Here is a 17,078-nt window from a genome sequence, read left to right on the forward strand (position 1 = left end):
ATCTTCTGCAAATAAAGATCACCTTATGCTTTTTTCCAGCATTATCATACACATCATTATCAAAAACAACAAAGGACTTTCTTGGTCTGTTGATGGATAGTTCATGTATTTCAGTAAGTGTAATGTTTATGTTTCTCATGGCAAAAAAAGTACAATGGAGTCAATTTAGAAAACTAAATCCACCAAGAAAACAGAAACAAATTCATGTCAGGTGGACAAAAATAGAAATACTAATGGTACAGTAAACATTATATAATAATAAAAAAATTAATTAATTTGACGTAGTGTCTCACTTTATACATTTATTTCCTGACAATTGTGGTTTATTATTAGCTTAGATTCAACGTTATTCTTCACACACAGTACCAGTATAACAAAATGTCATTTAGTAACCAAACAGCAGCAAAAGTACGTATAGAGATATATAACGATAATGTATAGAATGGATAATAGACCAATGTCCTCGAGTGATAGAAAAAGGGATGTACTGTATATACAAAATAAAAAAATATATAAATTGTGTAAGACAGGTGGTCAATATGTAATGATATAGTATATGAACATAATGAAGTGTGTACAGTAGAATGGTTATGTTATGTACAATGTAAAATAGACAATATATACAGCTGACCATTGTCAGGTAAATAGTCTACAATCAGTTCGATAGATGAAAATACAGCAGGCAATGAGTATGAACATCAAACTTTACCTTTGTATCTCATCATTTTGATTTAGAAGTTAAAGAGGCGCCCCAATCATTTTACACATGAAGACCAGTTTAATTGTCACAGAGAGACTATTCAGCCTGTGAATACAGTATAATATCAGTAATGGGCTTCCATCATAAATCTTAGAGGACAAAGAATACTAGTTTCATATTCTTGAATAACTAATTAGTTCCCTACGATGACTAATTTGTCAGCAGATTATTAATTCTAGTGGAGCATGAATGGAAAACGCTTTATCATTTTGGTTGTATACATCATCAGCATGTAATTGTAATTTCTGTGGCTAACTTGGGTCATAAGAAGACTGATCATGTGCCCTGGAGGAAATCTAGAGCTGGTTTTCCCCCACAGACGATAAAGTTTATTGTTAATCCACTTCACTTTCCCTTCACCAGTTTTTCTAAAAGTGTGGCCCGGGGACCCCCAAGACTCTGTGGCCTATTCTTATCTTAACAATATTTCAATGTATTGTGTTTCTGTTAATCACTATGAAACAGGTTTGAAGTATTTAGGTTGAAACGTTTTAGAATACAAATAGTTCCAATGGCATCTAAGAGTACAAATGAGATTATAGTTAATCCATGTTATGATTAAGAGGGGCTTCTTGGAAAATGTTCTCCTCTTTAAGGAATCCCCGGACCCAAACAGTTTGAGAACTTCTGCCCCCTAAACCACTCAGATCTCCTCCATATTACTCATACACATTTATGTACCTCTTGGTTTTATATTAACAACACATTTCTGCACGTATATCAACCTACTTGACAAACATTTGTTCAGAAAATTAAACTATTAAATTGCAAATATTGTAGAGACATTTGAGGAAGGAAACAAGATAAACCATTTTGGGGCACAGGACTCCAAACGACTAATGAGCCCCCTCTACTGGCAGATCTACTTAATTACATAAACAACACCTTAAATTTGTGGTTTACTTTTTAAGTCTTTAATTTCATATTTTTCTCCTAGTCTACGTACTATTATTTTCTAAATCGTATCCAAAATTCAGCAGTCAATTGGCCCTAAGTATTACATATATACATATATATACAATATTCTCACTTCTTTCACTGTTTGTGCACACATCGTAAAGGGTCTATATTGTATAACCTTGTTAATTTAATCTTATATTCTATTTTTAGGTTTACTTTGTAGCATCTGCCTCTTGGGACTACAGATGAAAAATAGCCTCTTCGCTAACTCTGGCTCATTTACAGCAATGTTTTTATTAATGTGCACTGTCCCTTATCATATTACAGTCTATATAGGATGTTAAGCGCCGAACATACTAGAATATCCTCATTACTAGTAGTATGCAGCTTAAAGCTCCACACTGGCTGTTTCAGGATTTCTGCCGGCCCACATCTAGTTAGTGGTGACTGCATGCTGATCTCTAGTGGCCTACATCTGTAATGACACTAATTCCACAACCGCTTGCTCTTTTCTAAAATGTATTTCTCTCAGTTCCCTAGACTTCCTATTTAGGTCAAGTCGGACTAATGGTTGAGAACAAAAACACATATTCTAGCTCCATCAAGTCAGCTAGGATTTGAAATACATTTTCTCTACAAACCGTAGGCCATAAAATAATCTAAGCATTTTATTGTTACCGACGACAAACATGTGGACAATGCTCTGTTTGTTAATAGGGAGTTTGAAGTCTGTGTAAACTAAATTACAATTATATAATAGCTAAATAATGTGAAGTATTTTTACATGATGACAACAATGATCTCTCTGAAGGACTGGGGGTTACAGCTACGCAACTGTAGCTGTGTTATTCCAGTCACTCTTAATCAGGTAAACTGTAGGTTAGGTTGGAAAAGGAAGCTCCAGCTCATTAATCAGTATTTTTTAAGTAGATAATTCAGGAAAAAGGCCCCAGAAATTCAATAAAGCGTGTCAACTGTTCAATTATCAATAAATGCATTCAACATGATCAACAACTTGATATTATTGATCTCAGCAGTATAGTTCTCTTATTTGGTTTACTGATGTGCTGTGTTATATTTATTGGGGAATCTTTTACTGAGCCAAGTAAAAGTAGCAATATACTGCAATTAAAAAATACTCTGTTATAAGTAAAAGTCCTGCATTAATAATGTCTCTTAAGTAGAAGTACCTAAGCACAGCATGCAAAACTTAAAGTATAAAAGTAAAAGTATTCACAATGCAAATGAATTGTCCTTGAAAATGTTAAACTATTATATATTCCATTGTTAGCACTGATGCATTAATGTGCAACTTTTACTATTTCATATAGGACTACTTTTGGGTAGTTTGATTTTGTATGTATTTGTTTTATATTTATTTGTTTCTCTAAATGTATTGCATCATATTTTACAAGCTCATACGTTTTGTATGTCAAATTAACCTGTAAAGTAACTAGTAAAGCTGTCAAATGAATGTAGTGGAGTAAAAAGTAGTATTTCCCTCTGAATTGTACTGGAGTACAAGTACCTCTAATCTCTAAATACAGTGCATTAGTGTATGCTACTAAATTACAGTACATCATAAGGCTACATATTGCAAGGCTGTATAAAATACATTTGCCTCACGCTTCATTTTGTGGTGCGCTTGTTGTACATGTCCGTGCACACCGATTGTAACAACAGTCACACAAAACAAAAGCTGAGATCTACATTATGTGTTCTAACTTGGCTTACCAAGTACTAAATACCACTAAACTTAAATTACAAGTACTAGTCTACTATAGCTATGCGCCTTAAATCACTACTGTTGTTAATATCACAGCTACTACTATTGCTGTTAATAACTCACCACTTTGAAGCAACATTAAACTAAACATAGGGTTTAACTTGGAGACTAGAAAACATGTAAATTAAAAAAAAATCAGACATTAATTAACAAAAAAGTAACAACACAACAAATTGACCTCAATCCATGCTCTTGCTCTAACCGGCGCCGTCTGGTGTCACAAATCAAACGCTCCTCCGTGTACCTGGAACGCCCCTCGACTATTTGACGTGTCCGGCTGCAGGCTGAGCGCGGAGCTCGTGTCGCAGCACGTTGTGTACCTGCTGCTGGTCTCAAGCGCTACAGATACACAGACACTCTTCAGCCTTCTGTCTGAAACATTTAGTTGTAGTGATCTGCTGCACAGCCCGAGTCAGCTCGTATTTCCACTTCTATCTGAATTGTACCTGAGCACTTTTGGAAGCAACTTGCTCCAACAACAACAACAGAGCTCCGCGCGGAGGAATGCACTTTAAGTGCGCGAGAAAATACGCCAAAAAGAAGAAGAAGACAACAACGTTGTGTCAGGATGGAGAGCTTAAATGGTGCCCGTTGGCCGTCTGTTTGTGCTGTTTCCCCGGGTGAACATCCTCCTGTTGGGAGAGCTCCGTCCCAGGTGACCGTGAAGAGACAAGCCGTGAAGAGACACCACCACAAACACAACCTGAAGCACAGGTACGAGTTTCTGGAGACCCTCGGGAAAGGAACCTATGGCAAAGTGAAGAAGGCCAAGGAAAGATCCGGCCGACTGGTAAGGACCGATATTAACATTGTTTTGTCACTTTTTATGTGAAATTCCTTCATCGACGGTGTCCACATCTGTGCTGTCCTATCGGCCGCCTGTTGTTTAGCGACAGAGAGCTATTTTTAGAAGACGTACTGTCTGCACACAGGTATGGGTTTTTATTAGGGGGCCTCACATGTGTCAATGTAAGGAATTGATGAGCCACTACTACATTGTAGTGTGTCTGTTGACAAACCAGCATACGTTAGACATCACTGTTTGTTTGGTTTAGGTTTCTCTTATTTGTCTCTGTTTTCTAAACATTGCGTCCAGTCTGTATTTGGTAAATCAATTAAAAATCACCGAATACGCTGTCTTAATGTCTTGCATAGTAATCTAAGCATTTTATTCTCACCACCTTTCTCAGAACGTATGTTTGCTAACGGGGTTGGAAAGTCCTCTGTGTAAATGAAATATAACACTTATCTATTCATACGTATTTACACAGCACCAGTTACCACGGTGGCCTCCCGTGTCTGTGGCAAACCTAATATCTTAACAAGTTATTTGTGGTGCATTAAAGTAGATCATTGGGCAACTAAATCGATACTTGTGTGAGATCATCCTACAAAGACTGAAGCCTACATTGATTCCTGTAACTCTGTACACAAGACGTTTTACGCAGTCACCTCCTATTGGATTAAAAGGAAGTGAGCGGAGGTGTTTCTTTGGAAAGCCTGTGTGACTTTATCCCAGCAGGAAGTGTAAAACGGGAAAGTTAGGTAACTTTCTTTCTTTGGTGGAGAGAGAGGGGGAAACCGCAACTAGCCCTCGGGTTGATTCCAGTTCCCTGTGACCTAAGGGGAAATGGGAGGTATCTAAACTAAACACACTGGACACAGATAACCCGTTTAAAAGGAGCACAGAGGTTATATTCTTAAACGTCCACACATGGATGATGTAACAGTTTCTATGAATGATGGTAGACTAAACGGTAGAAGCATGTCAGTGTACTGCAATATAATTCAACTGCACCATAAACTACAGCCTATAACATGGCCATAAAGTTGAATCAACAACTTTCTAAAGCAGTTTTAACAAAAACGAAACTCTATGACATTCCTGAAGGTTAACTGCAGGGCTCCTGCGTTAGACTGCACTCAGTTTACCACGTTGTACCTACTAAATGGCAACTGAGTGTCTGCGTGTCTACATATTACAAACTGTGCTCCTCACCTGATAATTGGCTTTCTGCTAAATCTGTTTTTGTTTTGTTTCCGTAAGATAATTTATTCAACACTTAATCAACAAATTATAGGCCAGTTGTCAAAAACAAAAGGCACACCCAGAGTGTAACTGCATTTTGATTGCAGGTGTGGATAGATGCCTTCAGAAATGATGACTCATCAAAAAACAAAAACACAGATACTTGGCCTAGAAGTGAACTCCCTTTTGTCAGCAGGTCATGTTGATCGGAAATGCTCTTAGATGTTGTGAGTGAAAGTGAATGGAAGTCACGGAAGTTATTCAGGAATTCCCCTTTCTCTACCTGCAGTAAACAGCAAAACAAGTTCAGCCTTGTTGTCCACCCCTCTCTGCCCTGACACTGTCTGACGTGACTCGCTGCTGCTACACTCAGCTTTTATAGGAGAAGAGTTGGCGTCTGAATGTCATCCCTGCAGGCATCTTCCTGGTCGTCATGCCTCAAACCCATGTTAACAGCTCAAAATACTGATCAGCCCAAATGTATGTTTTGAATTCAGCTCGGCTCAAACGGCAGTTGGCATACAATGGAAACGGGAGAAACATTCATGTGCTTTGTTTTGATCTACGTACCTGTTAGTATTGACAACACAATGGACAAAGATGTTATTTGACACGGGGAGTGACCCAACACAAAGGATGGCTTCATCTTGCGCGCGTTGTGGCACTACAGCTGTTCCCATTATCTACATGCATATGTTTGATGACATAAAGGAGGGTGGTTTCAGCACACACTGACTGTAGGGTAGACCTCACATAGACATGTATGTTGTATCCACAACAAGCGATTCATAAAGCCATTACTAGCCATTACTTTATTTATCTTGATTAACAAATCTTTTTTTCTATAACATATTCTTAAAATAAAAAAATAACAAATTCAAAGCTGATAGATATGAACTGTATTATCACAAAGGCCAATCATAAAAGCCTCAGAAGCGAGAACCGTGAGCTAGGAAATGTCTTAAATGATTTATATTTAATAGTTGCCAATTTATTTTCTGTCAATCAACTCATCAATTAATTGTTTTAGCTCTAATCTGTCGTGCTGTCCAATCAACTATGTAAATAAGAAGTCACTGTAGCATCAAACACTTAAACACAAGTTCCATAAATAACAGCTTTGGAGTGGCATCACACTATAAACATAACTGCTAATCCTTTGTAAATGTAGGTATTTAATGCATCAGTACATACGTATGTTTCAAAGCTAGCTAGTAGTTTTCATGCAGTTTAGAATGAATTAAGCTAACCTAACGTTATTTGGTCATTTAGGGTAAAGTTATTGACATGCGTTTGGTAATTTAAGGTATATTGTGTTATTTTTGTGAAATGTAATGTGTTAAGTCATATTACTTCTTTTGCTTTTCTCTCCAAACGGGTCACATATAAGTCAGTTGGTTCAGGGAGCTATGCAACAGTAACACCGGAAAGTGGAATTCTGTGTTAAATACCAAATATTTCAACCTCCGTGCCTATTGCGTGGAACAAACTGAGTAAAGAGGCCGTACACACACACACACACATACACACCAACAGATGACCACACATGGGTGTGAACTCATCATGAGTGTGAGTTCAGCCCGTCTGACAGATATGCAAACAAACGCAGGAAGCCACAGTTCCCAGAATCAGGATAAGGGTTCTGTGTGGTGTGATCCGGAGGAGCCCCGAGGCCAGACACTGACTCACTGACGGGAGACAGTTGTGTGTAGAAACTGATATGACGGGTCGTCGCTTTACTCACTTCCCCTGTGTCTGTAGCCTCGAGGGTCAGAAAGGAGAGGAAACGAGGACACCCCACCACCTAGTGCCCATCGGGGGCCTCATGACACCCTTCAACTTGGGGTAGACGGATGACGCACTCGGTGCACAGAAGAATCTCAGGCATCTGAGCTTCAACTAGACAAACGCAACATAAAGACATACAGACTTGTCCAAAGCTTGTGGGTGATAAGTCCCCAACCGATACTATTCACATTTAAATGTCCTTATTCCACAAGTCTCACAGACAAATCCGCAGACAATAGATTTCTTTACAGCAGACAATAGATTTCTTTACAGTAGACAATGCTTGACGGCGATGCCTCTGCCTTGTTAGAAACAACGTGGCACAGTTTTCGCTCCGCTGCCCAGTGTTACACAAGAGGACGAGCTTCAGAGCGAAGGAAATACTTATTAACATTTTGTTGTTGTTCTTTTTTGTGCACTTGTTCTGCTAAATAGACAGACACAATGTAGTTTATTTATTTACTGACTTCTATTCCAAAACGGTGCAGTTGCTGACCATTATATAACACACATTCTTCTTTCAAATGAAAAAATACACCGTTGCACATTTCGATACACTCAGTGGTTTCGCTGCTGCAGCCTCACTTGGTTGTGTATGAAAGAGCTTATGGTGGATAATGTTAGCAAACTGTGGAAAATAGATATCGCTCTGTAACTGACATTACAGACTCGGTTTACTGACTCATCTCAACTGGTTCTGTTACACTTTGTTCCTGCACCTGTCACTTAAGGCCACAGCAGCTGCTGTTCGTCAAAAGTTACACTCTTGTTTTAAAGTAACTATTTGACTCTCCTAATAACTGTAAAGCTGTATTATTTTATTGATTAGTTCCTGGAAGCAATCTCACTTTTCAAAAAGAATTATGCAAAATATGACAGATTTTTCTGAAAGTCAAATTTTCTTTTCTTTTTTTCTAGGTTGCCATAAAGTCGATCAGAAAGGATAAAATAAAGGATGAGCAAGACCTGGTTCATATTCGCAGAGAAATTGAGATCATGTCCTCACTCTGCCATCCGCACATCATCACCATATACGAAGGTACAGTATTCAAAATGATTGTGTTTGTGTTTAGTGTCATCGCTCGCCTTTCAGAGCTGACTTAGTCTCCTACATGCAAAGTGAAACGTGACACCTGGAAAGAGACGACTCTCAATCACTCTCTGTTTGGAGATTCAGAGTTTGGTCACGCAAGTCTTTTGTGCTGAAGAACGATGTCATGTTACATAAGCGCTGACGTCCGGTCATACCCCCGAAAGAAAAATGTGCAGGGCTCTTGTGTCTTCCAGTGTTTCTCACGCCTGATGAGATGGTCGGTGTTTGTCCACCTCAGTGCATGTTTGCAATACGGTCATCATGGGGCCCCGTTTAGCCTAATCAGAGTGGACTAGGGGTCGCACAGGAAGATCTATGATGGGCTTTCAATGCAGAAACGTTCTTAATTAAAACATGTGACATGTGTTTGCACTGCAGAGATAATCTAATTCAGTTCCATTTGGGTGATGAGTTGGATTTGAAACCTTTTTAATGAAAGTTATGTTTTTTTTTATCTTTCAGTATTTGAGAACAAGGACAAAATTGTGATTGTGATGGAGTACGCCAGCCGAGGGGACCTGTACGACTACGTCTGTGACAAGAGGAGCATCTCTGAGCGGGAGGCCAGGCACTTCTTCAGACAAATCGTATCGGCTGTGCACTACTGCCATCAGGTGAGGTCGTCTGTCTCAATCCAACGCCTCCACACAGAACACTTAAGGTTGCTTATTGTAGCTGTGGTCGAGTATCGCAACCCTCCTCACGCATGGCTGCTACGTCGAGGCTAATGACGCAGAGCTCCACTCAGACTAGCTGCTCCGCTCGTCGTTGTTTTTTTTGTTTTTTCCCAGAGCGCTGGCACCCCCAAAGTTACATAATGGGCATTATTCACTGTGAGCCTGCTGATCTGAACAGGGAAGCTGTGAGAACGATGCAGGGGGAAATGAACAGTTGGTCTGTAAGAGAGCTAGCGTCGGGGCTAAAAGCCAGTCGTCCCAACAAACGCATACTCTTAATGAGGGTGTGATGGAATAGAAGGGCTCTACACACACACTAGCAGTTGATGCTGTGCAATTACATTTACAGCACATTATGTTTTAGTGTTGTGGTTCAGCACTATGCAGAGCCTTTATACATGTTTGCTGGACTGTATGTACAGAGTGAATTGCCCTGCCATATTCTGTGTCAGCCATCTGTTTTATGGAGTGCTGATGTCTCGTTAAATATTTAATTTTCCACGTGGAAAGCAGTCGGGAAAAGGCCATCGAAACACTTTTAAAAAATTGGTTATGTGTGGTGCAGCGATGAATTCTAAAGAAGTCCGCGCAATAGTTTCTTCATGACTACATCGTAACAATAAATGAATCCGTTGCTACAAGTAGTGCCCGTACGTAATAGTTGACCTGCATGTTTGAAAGCAAAACGCATTCAAACTGTGCCTGAGTCAAAGGCATGCCCCCCTACAGAGTGGAGGACAATGAGGCATAGCTGACGTACTAGAAAAAAACACTTCACTCGGAAAAGAATGTGTTCTGACCCAGTAAAGACTAATCCTTTTATATAATATAGACTACCTCCAGAAAACGGACGTGTAATGGCCTGGGTGTAAGATATTGTTATGCTTAATAACTTATATATATACATTTTTTTTTTTTCCCTGTCAGAATGGAATAGTACACCGGGACCTGAAGCTGGAAAATATTTTACTAGATGGCAACGGCAATGTGAAGGTATGCGTATGGGACATGTTCCAACACACACACACACGCAACCACACACACACACACACACACACACAGGCATAAAGTCTGCAGTTTTAGGTTATTCGATATTTGTATGATTAAGATTATAAATGACAGCAGCTGGTGGTTCCTTCATAGGTAATTCAAAATAACATGTTATATTTGACAGAAGATTTCATTGCTTCAAGTTCTTGTGAAAAGTGATTCACTATGCAACCTTTAACATCACAGTATTACGTGTTCTGAATAATCAATGACTTATAGTGATGCATAATGGAATCTTTTGAGAGGTTATTTCTGCAGTAATCGGATGATGATACAACAGCTCTGACTGTTGCTCAGCTTGACTTCCACTTCCTGTTCTTGCAGATCGCAGACTTCGGGCTGTCGAACCTCTTCCATGGTGATGAGTACCTTCAAACCTTTTGTGGAAGCCCTCTGTACGCTTCCCCAGAGATTGTCAATGGACGGCCATACCGCGGGCCAGAGGTGGACACTTGGTCTCTTGGTGTGCTGTTGTACACTATGGTTCATGGTACTATGCCATTTGACGGAAACAACCACAAGGCATTGGTCCAACAGATAAGCACCGGAAACTATCGTAAACCCATCAATCCCTCTGGTGAGTCTTTCAGCTCAACTATTCTTTGACACATTTATTTTGGTGTGTATATATTTAGTTTCGTCAAAATGTAACCATGTTTGTTTCTCCCCCCTCTCTTTCTCTCAGATGCCTGTGGGCTCATCCGCTGGATGCTGATGGTAAATCCTGAGCGCAGAGCCACAATAGAGGAGATTGCAGGACACTGGTGGCTCAACTGGGGCTACCCGCAGCCATTACTGGCTGAGACAAAGAGCAGTCCAGTGGAGCAGACCACTCCACCAGCCTCTCCATCGGCATCACATCCTGCCGGGCTGGCCCTTGTTGGTAGTTGGCTGCGCCGTACGTCCAGGCCTTTACTGGAGAACGGCTCTAAGATACGCTGCCTGCTGCGCTCACAGGGCGGTGGAGGGGATGTCGTCCGGCAGCGCTCTCTGCGAAGGTCGCAAAAGGAAAACAACGTCTCCCAGACCATTCATGAAGTAAGCACTGACAGTCGCCCCTCGAAGGGGATTTTAAAGAGACGCAACAGCGTGAAACAGAAGGCAATGAGTGAAGTCCCTGCTGCGGGTTCAGTGGAGCCACAGAACATTTTGGGTTTGTCTGCACCAGCTGATGCGCCTTCAGCTGATCTGCTGCCTCGCAAAGGAATCCTAAAGAAGCGAGGGGAGCAGGAGTCGGGCTACTACTCCTCCTCTCCCGAGAACAGCGACTCTGGCTGGGCTCCGCAAACTCAAGAGTGCCCTTCAGCGCCAACTCACAGGAAAGGCATCTTGAAGCGCAATGGAAAGTTCTCCTCGGGTAGGCTGCAGGAGTTTGGCTCTCTGGACCAGCTGGCAGCTTCTTTACCCTGCGGAGGCGTCAGGCCGAGACCAAGCGGGGCCACCAGCGAGGACAGCATTCTGTCTTCCGAGTCCTTTGACCAGCTGGATCTGCCAGACCGCGTAGGGCCTCCAGCGCAGATGGATAAACCAGCCAAGTCCAGCATGAGAGGATGCGTGTCCGCCGACAACCTGCTGGACATCACAGAAGACGGGATCCTTGGGGACAGGTTGCCGAGGGCCTGGAACTGCTACAGGTCTGGAGTGGCCGACAGTGCCTTTTCTATCACAGACTGTGATAATGTAACAGAGGCTTACAAACAAGCCGCGGTGATACGAGGCTCTGCAGCAAGCTGAAGGGCTGTTATTGGTGAAGGACGCTAACTAAAGACTGCTAAACTACTGAAGACTTGTTCGCCAAAGTGCAATATGTGGCCTCGCCAGCACACTGTTGTGATAATCATTTTGGCAAACTTCAGGAACTGCACAGTACCAAAAAGGCCAGAGGCTTCTTGTTAAATGTCGACGATTGTATTTTAGATGGTGAAAAGTGTCTTTATGAATAGCTTGTAATTTGAGTTAAACAGGCTAAAAATAACCAGACAGCACAAATATGATGCTGCAGTTTAAAATGTCCATTTCAAAGATCCTCAGGAGAAGAGAGCTGTTGGTCAATCAGGAGCTCTACATTTTCAACTTAAGAGCTTATTATCAAAAGTGTAGTTAAAGCAAAAAGTCACCCTGAAACCAAAACACTGGTCTTCAATGTCGAAAAGTAAAGTTTGTTGAACATATCGCTCAGTGACAATAAACCAAGAAACTGGCATTCACAGTCACAATAGGACTGTTGTTTGAACAACGCTTCAGCCACAAAGTCGGTGTCTTTTATTGTCGACAGGACAGTTTGATAAAGAGTTTATGACCTAACGGCTCTTTAGGATTCTAGCAGTGTGAGAGCTGATCATCTGTCAACCTATTTATCAAGAACAGCAATAACGCACAGGTTCAATGTTAGAGGGGTATACTACAGCTTTTACTGTGCTTCAGGATGTGACATTTCGTGGATACCAAAGAGTAAGTTTTTTTTTTAATGTCATTGGAGTTTTTTTGTTTCTTTATTTAAAGCAACAGCAAAAGGTGCCAAGATGTTTGTTTGTAACAGGGACTTCAGCTCTAAAGAGCATTTTTTTTTTTTTATTCTTGTTTTTTTTTCACTTGAAAGGACTCGTTCTAAGTTTGGATAATGACTTGAATAATAATCATGACATCTGACTCACTTCGAGCGTAACCAGTAGAACCTGCTTTATGCTCCTCAGCCTGCACTAACACAATGGACAGGTGGCCCTTCACTCTGTGTGCAGGTGGCAGTTTCACAGGAAAGGTGGGGCTCATAAGGCTTTTTTTTTTAAAGGTCAAAAAACTTTACTTTGTAAAACAGTGAGGTGTTTGAAAGCGAACAATGCAGCCCAGCTAACTACTGTATGCTATGTAACCTTTTGTACTGAATTTTCAAGATCCGTCATGCAGCTTGTGTTGAACTTTTTAATTTAAAATATCTAGACGCCTAAGGTGGTACAGTATTTCACAAAGCTAGATTAAAAGTTCAGCCATTTAACTGTTAAAAAAAAAAAGTACCACGGTTTAACCTGGTGACCTTTAAATGGCAAAAAAAGCTTAAATATCAGGTTTAGAAGTAGAATCATGCAGGCTAATGATTACGTTTTACAAGATGTCTGGTTTCTGTATGAAATGTCATGCTGCACACTGGAGCTACTTAATTGGATTGGCATGCTGGCATTAAAGTAGAACAGCAAAAATAGTTTTTTCAGGTATTTATGGTAATCTTTCTGCCACACTATGAGGCTTAAAACATATACAAAAGTAAACTAGGAATTGGCTAATTCCAATTTAACATTCATTTCTAATCTGTCACAGACAACTGATTTATTATTCAAGTGTGACAGAGGAAGAAGGTTCTAAAATGGCATCAGTTTCATTTTTGTGTACATCATAAAGTGCATTTCATCACGGTTTCTCTCTCCCACTTGTCCCAGAAGTTGCCGGTATGCAGACTCTGATCATGTATATATTTGTTTTCTTTAACAGCAACAAAAACCATGTTTGCCAAAGTTACTGGGCCGGGTTATTTATATGACTGTGTGATCTGCCATGCTGTTGTGACCGGGATGAGAAAATCAATAAAAAAAAACTACAGTGAACTCTAGTGCTGGCTAATGTCATCAGTGACCTACATACAAATGCATAATGTCTTTTAACAGTACTGGTTTATAGTCACAAGGGAATTCATTAAGGTCTTGAGACTATATGTAGAAACATCTATTCAAACATATCAGAACTGTCCAGATATAAAGCAGATATAACATTTTCAATGAATCCAGATACGTGCTAATATATATATCAATATATATGAATAGAATATATATAACATTTAAAATGTGCAAACATTGATATTAGGATTCAGTGCAATTCAATATCCTAAAAGTTAATGTATTATATCTTTCAAAGCTGCCTAGCATAACCCTTTAAAACGAGCAGCAACAGGGTGGACATTTAAAACAAATCTTAAACTGTAATAGCGCCACATGTCGCGGAGGGATCTCCAAAAGAACTTGCCAAGAACAATAAGGAGTGATGGCGTTGTTCTGTTTCATGGCTGTACATTTATAATTTAGCCATTAATGTCAGGGAGGAGTGTTTTTTGCTTGAATTCCTGGGGTGATGTCACTGGTGTGAATAACACATCCTGAAAGTCAGCAGGGCTGTAGCTGACCTCTGATCTGCAAAGACTGGCCTGGAAACAAGAGGGCAGGCTGAGCTCCAACACACTCCCTAGCTGGTCATAGCAGAGGAGGACCGAGCTCTGTTCAGGGTCAGGTGAAGAGGAGAAACAACCATAAGTTCATCAGTGGGTCGTGGACAGACTCTGGCTCTTGACCAACACTCCATGTGCATGACACTCTGTTTAATCAGGGAGCTTTCTAACGTGATCACAAACATGACAGTCAATGTTGACAACAGGGCAAAGTCAAAGAGATATTATATCAAAATGTGAGTTAAACATTAACCTTACCAGATCAATGACCAATAGGTTGGCCAAAAACGTCATCACCGAATCGGAGGCGATGGCAGCGTCCGCTAACTTTAGCCTCCGCATGGCAAGGCTCACGCAGGCACATGCAATGGTGGAGGGCAAGAACACTGAAAACCTGCATTCTGACGATAAGAGACGAAGATCACTTCCTCTCAATAGTGAAAGAATCCTATCTAGTACAATATTCCCTAATGAATATGGCCACTTGCAGTTCACTTGAAGTATGTGTAGCCAACTGCAACAGTGAGAACGTCAGTAAAGGCTAGATGTAGACAATGAAATGGATTCCACCACTGCAGACACACCCTGTTGGACTAAAGCTCGTACTCAAAAGCAGACAGTTCCCAAAACCTGATAAGCTTGTAGAATATCCTAATGGCTTAAAGACAGGAGACACGCTGAGACAAAACATCAGACATTCAATCCATGCCGAGACACCTTTTTGAATGAGCTACAATGGTGGAAGCCTCGTAATTGTCCCAACTTTATGGGCTGTCACGTCATAGGGTGTCTAAAACTGCACAAACTGACTGTCTCCCCATGACCTGTTGCCTCGGGCAGCACCACAGAGATTCGTGGGAAATCTGCCAGCTGAATGGTCGGACGGAGGTCTTTCACAGCAGACAATACAGGATTACACAAACTCAGCTCTCTGTCTCCAAAATGAACTGCTGACACATCGCAATCAAAGTTGTGGCCGCTTTGTGTTCATTGTTCACCGTGTGGAAAGTCATTTAACTTCACTGTCACGTTTAACGCTCACTAACAAGGGATGTAAAATAGCTGCTTTTACTGCACTGGAGGAATAAAACAGCTTTACAATCGAGCACACAGAAATCATTTAACACAAGGGGGAAGAAAATGGTAAAATGTCTTTTTCCATATTTGTATCCATTGCCTTCTTCTTTATTTACTTTGGTAACCCAGTTATGTAACTTACCAGTGGCTGCCAGAGCAATATAGGTGTGAACATGCCTGCGCATGTTAGGAAGGTGCTGGGGCCGAACCAAGGGGAGAGCGTGGAGCACCGGCTCCAGGAAGTCAGAGGGTACCACAGAGGCCAGACACCAGTCTAACCTAGAAACCACCGCCACCTCCCAGTGCTGCAACACACACATTCCTTTAACACACTCTACCATCAAAAGGCCTGCACATTAAAATGTTGAATTATAAACCATTAAAGCTATGGCTATCTGAGGAGGAACAGTGAAATGTAGGTAGGATCCAATCATTGGTTCCCAAAACACAATGTGTAGTTTTTGTGAAATAAAATAAAAATGGAGTTACCAGGATGTCTGAGATTGAAATGGAGTTGTCTGTGTAGATACAAAGCTTGCTGGCAGTCAGATGGACAGTCTCTCTCATCTTGGAGGCCAGGAACATACAAACAGAGCCTAAAAGCTGCAGGGTGGACTTTTCAACTGCGAAGCTGCTCAGGCAACAGTCCAGGTAGTGCACCGCCAATGGAAACACCTCCTCCTCACATTTCTGCTCCTCGCACACCTATAAAACAGCCAGATGTTGTACTTTTAAGTCAGCAAAGATGTCATGTACTTTGAGTTTGACTGCTTCGCATACCTGAAACATCCACACTGCCAGTATCTTCCGCATGTAAGGCTCGATGTCTGTCTGGACCAGTTCAAGGTTTGGGGCTACCCGGCAGGTCTTCTCTAAGGCCGTGAGGTTGTGCAGAGTTCGGAGGTCACCGGTCACCGGTTGGTCGCTGCCCGCGCGGAGAACCACATCACACTCCGTATCACCGGCATGTACGTCACTGGATCCACAAAGATCCATTCGACGAAGTTAAATACAGGAGGAAGCGTTCAACGAGGCTTCCGCTAAGTCTGTTAACCGTTAGTTAGCTGCCGTTAGCTAGCTATGCTAACTCTTCTGGGACGTTCACTTAATGCCACCTCGTTTAAAAGAGGCCTTTAAAATAGCAAACACAAACAGGCTCAACTAGGGTACCGGGTTTGTTTTGTTCAAACTAAATTTGATAAATTTAATCCAGGTCTATCATAAACTGAACCTAACGGGGTCTAGCTCTGTGGCCTAACGTTAACTTAATGTCAGATCAGAGAAGACTTCTTGTCTGACGTCCGACCTCAACTACATTTTAACAATGATGCTGAATTTGAATGCAACAGTAACTCGTTGTCTTTAAGAACTTAAAGACAATTTCACATTTACAATTCTTCAGTCTTAAAAAGGACAGTTTACCCCAAAATTAAATTTGCATGTATCCAACTCGCACCAAAACGTTTGATAAAAAGCACTAGGAGGAAATATATATATATATATCTTTTGATTTTGGTGAACTGTCACATTAAGACATTCCTTAAAATAGTAACTCATTTTTTTAGGTATTGACTTTTTGCTAATTATTTTGCCTTTATTTAATATTATATTAGTTTTATTACTAATTTCCAATGTTCGTGTATTCAATGAATGAATGAGTCTGTTTTCTGATCCACTTTAAATTGACAGGTCAGGGATGACTAAATAT

The 17,078-nt window shown here is 40.8% G+C and overlaps 2 protein-coding genes across 2 annotated transcripts; one reads left to right on the forward strand and one right to left on the reverse strand.

Moving 5' to 3' along the window:
• The first annotated feature begins 3,768 nt into the window (after window positions 1-3,768).
• Window positions 3,769-13,684, forward strand: nuak2 (NUAK family, SNF1-like kinase, 2). The gene is made up of 6 exons (XM_079157127.1): window positions 3,769-4,236; window positions 8,182-8,302; window positions 8,819-8,970; window positions 9,961-10,026; window positions 10,408-10,660; window positions 10,769-13,684. The coding sequence occupies exons 1-6, from the start codon at window positions 4,015-4,017 to the stop codon at window positions 11,815-11,817; spliced, it is 1,863 nt and encodes a 620-aa protein (XP_079013253.1). The 5' UTR covers window positions 3,769-4,014; the 3' UTR covers window positions 11,818-13,684.
• Window positions 13,685-14,149: 465 nt separating this feature from the next.
• ccnd3 (cyclin D3) lies at window positions 14,150-16,366 on the reverse strand (the record flags this gene model as incomplete). The annotated part of the gene is made up of 5 exons (XM_079186326.1): window positions 14,150-14,341; window positions 14,552-14,694; window positions 15,513-15,675; window positions 15,860-16,075; window positions 16,151-16,366. The coding sequence occupies 5 exons, from the start codon at window positions 16,364-16,366 to the stop codon at window positions 14,150-14,152; spliced, it is 930 nt and encodes a 309-aa protein (XP_079042452.1).
• Window positions 16,367-17,078: the final 712 nt, after the last annotated feature.

The sequence above is a fragment of the Pholis gunnellus genome, assembly GCF_910591455.1.
Source record: "Pholis gunnellus genome assembly, chromosome: 3".
NCBI classification, from domain to species: Eukaryota; Metazoa; Chordata; class Actinopteri; order Perciformes; family Pholidae; genus Pholis; species Pholis gunnellus.

What these genes read in the sequence shown, in the direction of transcription:
- nuak2 (XM_079157127.1), top strand. Translation starts at nt 4,015, where the DNA reads ATGGAGAGCTTAAATGGTGCCCGTTGGCCGTCTGTTTGTGCTGTTTCC. An exon ending in ATGGCAACGGCAATGTGAAG is followed by an intron (nt 10,027 to 10,407) that starts GTATGCGTATGG and finishes CTGTTCTTGCAG; the next exon opens with ATCGCAGACTTCGGGCTGTC. An exon ending in TAAACCCATCAATCCCTCTG is followed by an intron (nt 10,661 to 10,768) that starts GTGAGTCTTTCA and finishes TCTTTCTCTCAG; the next exon opens with ATGCCTGTGGGCTCATCCGC.